The sequence below is a fragment of the Penaeus japonicus genome, unplaced genomic scaffold (genome assembly GCF_977035675.1).
Source record: "Penaeus japonicus unplaced genomic scaffold, GWHDUDI00000001_assembly GWHDUDI00000018, whole genome shotgun sequence".
Classification (NCBI taxonomy): Eukaryota; Metazoa; Arthropoda; class Malacostraca; order Decapoda; family Penaeidae; genus Penaeus; species Penaeus japonicus.
In genome coordinates, this window is record NW_028234420.1 from 15,342,513 (window position 1) to 15,352,512 (window position 10,000).

General features: G+C 38.3%; 2 protein-coding genes across 3 annotated transcripts in view; both read right to left on the reverse strand.

Moving 5' to 3' along the window:
- LOC122254577 (uncharacterized) overlaps window positions 1-648 on the reverse strand; it is a 75,388-nt gene extending 74,740 nt beyond the window's left edge. For both annotated transcript variants that reach the window (XR_015191839.1, XM_086546647.1), the window contains exon 1: window positions 474-648. The gene's annotated coding sequence lies outside the window, so the exon portion shown is untranslated. The remainder of the gene's footprint in view (window positions 1-473) is intronic.
- A 5,316-nt stretch (window positions 649-5,964) lies between these two features.
- Window positions 5,965-10,000, reverse strand: part of LOC122251693 (uncharacterized) — a 6,794-nt gene continuing 2,758 nt past the window's right edge. The window contains exons 4-9 of the mRNA XM_043013793.2: window positions 9,492-9,688; window positions 8,491-8,688; window positions 7,695-7,788; window positions 7,362-7,468; window positions 6,870-7,003; window positions 5,965-6,219 (exon numbers count right to left, since the gene is read on the reverse strand). Coding sequence (XP_042869727.2) covers window positions 6,022-6,219; window positions 6,870-7,003; window positions 7,362-7,468; window positions 7,695-7,788; window positions 8,491-8,688; window positions 9,492-9,688 — 928 coding nt within the window. The 3' untranslated portion in view covers window positions 5,965-6,021. The remainder of the gene's footprint in view (window positions 6,220-6,869; window positions 7,004-7,361; window positions 7,469-7,694; window positions 7,789-8,490; window positions 8,689-9,491; window positions 9,689-10,000) is intronic.

Sequence of the window (10,000 nt, forward strand, 5' to 3'; positions counted from 1 at the left end):
GACTAGGAATATTGATGGTGCATTGGCGAAATTCATGTGCAAATTTAACTTTGACAATGAAAATATTTTCGATTATCATCATAGTATTACGTTCAGGACTAAAGATAATTCAATTAATTATTTGTTTCTGTTTATAGCCGTGCGGTATCCCACCTTCTCGTTATATAAGTTTGTTTCATTTCCTTTCATTATACATAATTAAGTTTCATTATGTCATTTTGAATATTTCATCTTTCATCAGAATTACTGCTTATTCAATAACAAAGTATGATATTTTTGTCCATTTCTGGTTATACTAATTTCCATAGATATTATCACCAGTTACACTTTCTGTATATTTGAATTAACAATTCCTTGAATTATCAATTCTGTTTTTATATCTTTTTGGTAACGACCAAACCTAGATTGCATTTGCCATAATTCTATCACAAACCAGCAATTCAATCACAATACACAATGTCAACTAAACTTACCGTTTCAGAGATCTAGCAGAACGGCATTCTCCTCCGCAGCAAGTATATATAATATCCCGTATTGGCGTATCTGTCTTATCAACTGAGAAAATGACCCACACTATCGGCAGACAGCGAGATTCAGTGATGATAAAAGTGAGCACCACAACAACACCTTCTCCTCACCGCTGCACACTCGACACTGACCAGCAGGTAACCCAGTCGACCCCTACGTGGATAGGTGCCAGATACCGCCAGCCGCTGGATTCTAACCGTGCCGTGTTATATGACATTACTCACTGTATTTTTCCCGCATTGTAGACTGAATATTTCTCGTTAAGACTATACAGTAAGTAGGAATAAATTATATACAGGATAAAGATTCCAAATTCTTGATTTTTACGTGAGTCATAGAATCACTTCTACATCAAACTTACAAATAAGGTATGGGAACTCGTCGTCCTGAGTAATCTAGTTTTATGGCAGATTGACCGTTTTATTTTCCTTTAAAACAGTTTAATCGTATAACAATTTAATCATTTACCGGACCTGTCAGTGTGCCATCTACTCAATCAAATAGTCGACCGACACATATTCCATCAATTAAGTAGATAGCTAGGTTAGGAGTACCGCTATGGTATCTAGCAGGCTTTCTTTGAGGTTTGCCCATCTATATAAACTATCATAAAAGAGCATACAGTTATACAGCTATACACTTACCTAGTTAGTCTGTCTTTGTTGTAGCTCTTGATTTATGTAATAAATTCAATCACTTAAATTCCAGATTCTTGATGTGTTTCATCAGGTGAAATCAACTATTTTATTTTTGCCTTAGTTTATATATTTTTTTACCTCATATTTCCAAATACTATCTATTTTCGATTTTTTCTCGCATTTACCTATACTTTTTAGCAATTGTCTCTTAAACCATATACCTTCTCGGAAAGAATTATCTTATATCTATGTCACCAAAAAACATAATGGAAGAAGATTCGAAACAAGGCAAGTCACAGTCACTGAAATATCTACTCATCATTTTAAGATAAGGATTTCCTATTAGTGTAAATGTATTTGGGGTGCTCGTGTGTAAGATTATTATGTATATGTGGGTTTGGTTGTTGGCCTATGCATGTTTGTATTAGCGTCTGAATGTAACCACAAAATTCTTTTTGCGCCTGGGAATATCGTTACACACGTTATACATCACAAATAACAAAAACGGCGAATAAAACAAGTCAAAATTATGACTGACTTCGAAGACCCAATTCAAACCACAGAGACTCAACAGTCACTCATCCTGAATACAAAACACCAACCTCTCTTGACCTCACGGACGGAAGAGCGCAGCATCCCAACCCTCTCTAACTTAAGTCTCGCATCCCTAACCTTCCGTGCACAAAAAGAGAGGACGGAAGAGATTATGTATATAAAAAAAGTCGTCGATAACAGAACTCGAGTCATCCTCAACGAAGTCGACGCTCTGTTTTCTTTGCGGCTACGACGTCACTCAACCACAGTGTCTTTATGGCGGGGAGTGACTTTATTATGTCGTGAAAAAAAGACGTATCGAGGTGCGTCTTCTGCTGTGTGTGTGGGTCTCCAGGTTATTTAGGAAGTCTGTTGAATTAGATTATAAAGTAACTCTTTGTTATGATTCTGCCAAATGAACCATCGATTCTGGTATGTATTTAACCATTGACATATCTGGTAATAAAAAAAATGGTCATCATTATCATTATCATTATTATCATCATCATCATCGGTGTTCTTGTTGTCATTGTTGAAATAATAATGATAACAGAAATAAATGGCAATAATAATATCAGTAATAATCATAACGATGATAATAGTCAATGAAATAATAAAGTATTTCAATATGTTACAGTTTAACTAGATCTTTGGAGAAATATATTCATTAATCTTTACGAGCTAGCCACTTTAGTACCCTAATTTTACAATGGGAGACTTTATACAAAAATTCATAATTTTCCTACATAATCTTACACAATTACAGACAGAAGCTTCACTGTTTACTAAAGGTACACTCATGGTCTACACAAGGGCACGTGAATTACTCCTGTGTTGACGAACCTTAGCATCCGATGTTTATGTGAATGTCACTACGGGATTGTTTTCCATTTAGGTTAAAATTTCCTTCAAAGCAAAAGATTTAGTATGGATTTATTAATGATTCTCGTACAAATTTTATTTCTAAAACATCTTTCGAATCTATTATTTGGGTAATAGTTTAACTAGCCACCTGGGCTATCGAGGGGCGCAATGATTAATCAATACGGGCTTTGAGACACATGAGTTCACAGGTTAGGTTCAAAACGTCATCTTTTATCAGTTTATTTTTTATTACCGTACTTAATATTTGAACTATACTCATATATAAACAAAATCACATAATTGCCTGAATTTACCCACATTTTTTCTGTGTGTGTATATATATATATATATATATATATATATATATATATATATATATATATATATATATATATATATATATATATGCTGAACGACTGTTTTCTCTATCACTCTCTATCTATCTATCTCTGTCTCTGCTTATCTGTTTATATATCTCGTTCTCTCTCTCTCTCTCTCTCTCTCTCTCTCTTTCTCTTTCTCTCTCTCTCTCTCTCTCTCTCTCTCTCTCTCTCTCTCTCTCTCTCTCTCTCTCTCTCTCTCTCTCTCTCTCTCTCTCTCTCTCTCTCTCTCCCTCCCTCTGTCTGTCTCACTCTCTTTGTTGTTTTAATGGTCTTTCCAAATAGTGTAATTATATTCATTTCAATGTACCATAATCAAATATTAGTTGTTTTTGTCATTCTTATACTCTCTCATGCATGAAATAGAATTCGTGATTTATTTGTAAACTTTTATTTTGAACCAATTTCACTATGGTATAATCTCCATATAAATATAATCACGATCAGAACTTTTTTTATATTTGCATATACAAATGATAAAGCAGTTTCTATAATTGATGGTCGTAAACCTGCGTCCGACTCCCTCTCCTCCCTGAATGTTCTAGAATGTAGAATGTATTGTAGAGAATAAAGAATGCATGGTACAGGATATAGGAGGCATGCTGCAAGGAGAGAATGGATGATACCGGACTTGTTGGTATTACGCGTTGTATTTGGCAAAAAGAACCGTCGGAAGAGGAACACGCTAACCAAAAAAAAGATTTTTGGTAAATAGGTGTAGACTTTTGTTACTGATTCTGTGGCCATGTCAAGATATGAGGTAGTTTTTTTTGTAGTTTTTGTAGAGTACATTCCATTTTTAACGCAAACGAAGTGTGGTGCATTTTCAAAAATGAGAATTGGGTTAAAGGCTTCAAGAACACGTTCAGTAGTAGCGACACAGTATTATTACCTCTTCATGTTGCCGTTACGTTGCACGCGCGCGTATATTTGTGTGTATGTACGTGTGAATGAATGAGTGAGTGAGTGGTGTTTGAGTGAATGGGTGAATGAGAGGGTCTGTGCGTGAGCGAGTGAGCGCGCAAGTAAATGATTGAGTGTGTGTGTGACTGATTAAGCAACCTGCATGGTAAGCGACAGGAGCTTATCGTTCCCCGTAATAACGAAAACGATACCAACGCCAATCCACCGGGGAAAAAAACAATACAAACCAATCTAAAATACTTTTATTAGTATCTCTGCACTATCAAAAACAATCATCCGTTTTGCAACATCATGATGAAAGACCTACCATCTGCCATCAACCATCAGGGTTTATGAAGTGACCCGAAGACCCACGCGCAACGGAGGACTTGACCAGAAACGTCGAGTCATGGCAGAAAACGCGGCCTCGTTTATAAGCAGAAATGTAGTTATAGCGATCGCTGAAGCTTAGTTATTTATTCTTAGATAGATAAGCCATGTTGTTCGTTTTCTTGTTGTTATTGTTATTGTCATCCTCGTTTAGTTATTGTTATCGTCATCGTAGTTCTTTCCATTATCATTACTTTTATTATTATCATCATTATTATCATAACAATACTTGTATTAGTATTGTTATCATCACCATTATATCTATAGTCTTTGTTGTTCTTAATGTTGCATTATATTCTGTGTTAGTACGATCAGTTTCATCATAATAATCATTATCATTATCACTATCAGTGTCACTATCATTATTATCATCATTATTATCATTGCTATCATCAACATTATTATCATTGCTATCATCAACATTCATATTATCATCATCATTACTATAATTACTATCATCAACACTGATATCATCATCATCATTACTATCATTACTATCATCAACACTAATATTATCATCATCATCATTATCATTATTTTGAATATAGGACTTCCTCGTCCGCTATGGAAATAATTAATTATTTGAGCACTCAAGTGAAGAAGTGTAGGCCTACCCGAAGAAACTGACTCATGCTGGACATTTGATATCATTGTCTTGTGTGAATAATGATTCGCCTTTTTTCCTCTTTAGAAAGCGGGAAAATGGGGGTTGGATATAAGTAAGATTTTCGTCTCAGATATGAATACAAATGTATTCTTGTGCACGGACACAGACAGACAGACACACACAGACAGACACATACATACACACACACACACACACACACACACACACACACACACACACACACACACACACACACACACACACACACACACACACACACACACACACACACACACACACACACACACACACACATAGTATGTTAACTTAAATTGTGAATAAAACTTGGTTTACAAGACCTACTTGCTGACGTGGTAAAAAAAATGTATATATAATCAAGAAATTCATTATTCAACGGCATTTTCTAATAGACTATAATAGCAGGATTAAGAAATATGCGGTGGTAGGCTGTCATAAAAGAGAAGAAAAAAGCATGATAATTATGCTACTGAAATCAAGTTTTTGAGTGAATATTCATTAAAAATAAGTACAAATCATGGCCACTTGAAGAAATGAAGATTCATATATCATCATTAAAGACAAGCCTGCAACCAAGGCTTTCCACTCCATATGCTTGAAAACAATTCAAAATTAAAACCACTGATCTCAGAAATCTACCAACCGCTAATTGTAATACAAACACGAATCCATTTTTATCAATATACCTCCCCAGAACATAGGGAAACATAAAAGATATGAGATGAAAATACGATAGAACTGAGTGATATATAACTGTTGATATATATATATATATATATATATATATATATATATATATATATATATATAGAGAGAGAGAGAGAGAGAGAGAGAGAGAGAGAGAGAGAGAGAGAGAGAGAGAGAGAGAGAGAGAGAGAAATATTTATATGAGAGAGAGAAAGAGAGAGAGTGAGTTAGTGAGAGAGTGTGTGGATATATATATATATATATATATATATATATATATATATATATATATATATATATATATATATGTATATATATATATATATATATGTATGTATATGTATTTGTGTGTGTGTGTGTGTGTCTGTGCGTGTGTATGTGCGTGTGCGCGTGCGCGTGCGTGTGTGTGTATGCGTGTGCGTGATCCACCCTCTGTGCAAACCCAGCCCGCCTAGCAATGGTTCCAATCCAAGTGGCCCTTCGGCCGGCACTCGACCGGACACCTCGTATCCAGCACGACCTTCCTCTCCCTGAGCTTGGTGGGACCCCAGCCGCAGTAGAGGCCGTCCACTCGCTTCACGGGGAAAGGAACCGACCCTTCGTGCCCGGACTGGAGGCAGTTGTAGCTGTCGTGCTGCAAGACGTCGTCCTGGTCGTGGAGAGAATGGGAGAATGGACGAGGGGAAGAAAGAATTAAACTGGTGTTTTGTGTAGGGAGGAGAAGTAATGTGTAAGTGTAAAAGTGATAATTACAAAAGTGTATGTAATAATTTTTAAAAAGTATATAATATAACTAAAAAGTATATCAAATAACTAAAAAGTATATGTAATAATAGTATAAGGAAAGTATATGTAATAACGGATTGTATTTATTCCTCGGGATATATAGAATAGGATATGGACATACATATTTACCTACCTATTTATTTACCTAGAAAGATTCATAAATAAACATAAATTGATTCTCACAAACATGTGTGTGTGTGTGTGTGTGTGTGTGTGTGTGTGTGTGTGTGTGTGTGTGTGTCTGTCTGTCTGTCTGTCTGTCTGTCTGTCTGTCTGTCTGTCTGTCTGTCTGTCTGTCTGTCTGTCTGCCTGCCTGCCTGCCTGCCTGCCTGCCTGCCTGCCTGCCTGCCTGTCTGCCTGTCTGTCTGCCTGCCTGCCTGCCTGCCTGCCTGCCTGCCTGCCTGCCTTGTCACTAAATTCCTCATATATATCACTCCCAGAACACTTAAGACTCCCTAGCAATTAAAAAAAAAACATCTTTAACTCTGAACAAGCCCTCCACCCGAGTCCCACCTTGATATGAGGCCAAAGTTTCGTGGCCAACATGTACTGGTCGAACTTGGTGGTCAAGTTGGTGGGCTGAGCGAAGATGTCATCTCGGACTTTCCTCAGCAGCGAAAGGTTCCTGTTGTGTCCACCCCAGAGACCTGAAGGAGGAGCTTCGTTAGTTTTGTGTTTCTCTCTTTTGGTATTGTGGTATTATGTGTGTGTGTTTGTTTTATGTTTGTACTTTAATGTAGGTTTGCTTTTTGTATTTTTATTTTTGGAGTATTATTATGGGTACTTTTTATATGTTATTGTATTTTATCATATCTTTGATATTTGTTTGTCTTTACATCATTCATTCAAAATATTTTTTATTCTATCTGACATATTATTCTTTTATGTTTATTAATATATCTGAGTTCATGATGAATGCCTCCATTCCAGTTCCCATGAAGATGAAAAACGTTCACGCATCAAACAGCATCGTAATTCCCCATTACACAAGCATGAAAAACGGACCTGCCAGCATGATAGCATGGTGATTAGGATGGTCGCGCATGACGTGAAAACCCTTGCCTGACGCCAGCCATTCTTGCACTGCCATGATCTGCCGCTCGATGATCATGCTGTTGACAAAGAAAGACATATCGTCATGAGGACGGAAGTAGATTGTGTTTCTGTGTGTTTGTTTGTCTGGTTTGCATATTTCTTTATTTTATGTGCGCTGACAAATATATACTAAGTGATACAAAAGTAAAAAGAATTCACAAAACACAATAATGATATAATAAATGCAATAGAAAAAAAAATCTTTATAAATAGGCGTCCACATTCGTCCTGTCAGAACCTTACCTGTCAGTGTCTCTAACCAGGAAGGTTGACACGGTAGGGTCGCCCATGACAGCAAACCTCCACAGCCGCCCCACAACCCCTTTTTCCATTAGGTCTGTGGGCGTGAAGGAGTGTAAGTGAGGATTCCGTAGTAGAGAACCGTGGCATGTGTATGATGTAGTGACATATCAGTGGTTTGAGTATGGCTAGTGAGGATAACATGATCAATAGAACAATCACATGGACATAACATAGTAACAAAACAGTGACATGAGGATGCTTGGGTATTTGAAACATTGGTAACAGGATCAGAAGTGAAGATGCCATGGAAGCAAAAAGTGACGAGGGGAAGAGATACACAAATCATGGAATACAATATAAAATTATCAAGTATATCGTATTACACATACTGCATGCACATTACAGATATAATAAAAAAAGACAATGTTCTATACAAAATTAAGGATAAGAAAGTTGGAAGAATTACTTAGAATAATTGCCAATATCTGATTTCAGTAAACTTTCATATTATTGAATTCCTTGATGCGGCGCCAAACTGGGACTACACGGGACCGCAGATAACATACAAATAATCTAATTCCACAAGCATAATGCCGGGTTTGTGATCCTTGCATACCCTTTACCCCCCCCCCCACACACACACACACAAACACAAACACACTCCTTCCTCATCTCTTCATCCCACCCCACACTCCATCCACCCACCATATAATTCAACATAAACTCGAAACCCGTTAGTCACATCTCTTGCGTCGTGAAATTATCCAATCCCCTACCATAACACAGAACCACCCACCGAGATGATTGGGCAGGTACTTGACGTGGCAAAAGTCGACATGTTGAAACGCGCAGGAGAGCCGGCAGAACATCGGGTTGACAATAGCATCCTCTTGGGAAGTGTTGTGATACACTCTCATGACCCAGCCCGGGTACTGAGTGCGGATGCTGCTGATGTGGGAATATAAGTGGCCCAAGTACCTGGCAAAGTGGCTCTCTGGCGTTGCGTTGGGGAGAGCAGGAGAAAGATGAGAGGGTTAGTGGGGGGAAGGGGGTAAGAGGGGAAATGAGGATGGAGAAGAGGGGGAAGGAGGTAAGAGGGGAAATGAGGATGGAGAAGAGGGGGAAGGAGGTAAGAGGGGAAATGAGGATGGAGAAGAGGGGGAAGGGGGTAAGAGGGGAAATGAGGATGGAGAAGAGGGGAAATAAGGATAGAGAAGATGGGAAAGGCGGTAAAAGGGCAAATGAGGATAGCGAAGAGGGGGAAGGAGGTAAGAGGGGAAATGTGGATAGAGCAGAGGGGGAAGGAGGTAAGAGGGGAAACGAGGATGGAGAAGAGGGGGAAGGGGGTAAGAGGGGAAATGAGGATGGAGAAGAGGGGGAAGGAGGTAAGAGGGGAAATGAGGATAGAGAAGAGGGGGAAGGAGGTAAGAGGGGAAATGAGGATGGAGAAGAGGGGGAAGGAGGTAAGAGGGGAAATGAGGATAGAGAAGAGGGGGAAGGAGGATTAAATGAGAGAGGGGGAAGAGGTAAGAGGGAAATGAGGATGGAGAAGAGGAAGGATAAGAGGGAAATGAGGATAGAGAAGAGGTCCGATGGAAATTATAATAATACAGTACGGAAAACGTATGTGACAAAACATGGCTCTTGAAATTAATAGGTGTGAGTGAGTGAGACTACATTAAATACATTAACATAAACAACACTCTTCTCCTTTAATAACTGCATTTACCATTAATCGCATCAACCCAAACATGCATGATCAACACTAACCATCAATGTTAACAGTGAGCAAAATACCTTTCTCCGTATAAACCTTAGGCGAATAGAACGAGTAGGCGAACACCTTCTGGCCGGACCCGCGTTGCGTCGCGTAGTCCGAACACGTGGAATCCCCCTGGAAAGTGTAGTTACTTCGAAACCAATGCGGAGGCTTTATGTTACCGGCTCGAGTCTCCCTTTGCGCTCGTTTGATGTCGTCGATTTTCAATCCGAACCTATTAGAGCAGCACGGGAGATATGTTATTACAGTACAAGCAGTGTATTGTTTTTTAATTTCCGATGTTTTTTGTTTTTTTAGGTTGTTACTGCACGAGAGCGCCTCTGCGTACGGGTGGACTAGGTACAGTACGAATGCTATGACACTGTAAGTTGTTATGGTATTTGGGAAATAATACGTCTGTTACAAGAAGTGATAAACAATATGTATTAAGAGAGAGAGGGTGGCGGGTAGTGAGATAAGAGCACCAGATACTTTTGTAAAACTGAGAGAGTTTAATCAGTCCTTTTTTCACCTCGTTAACGTTCTT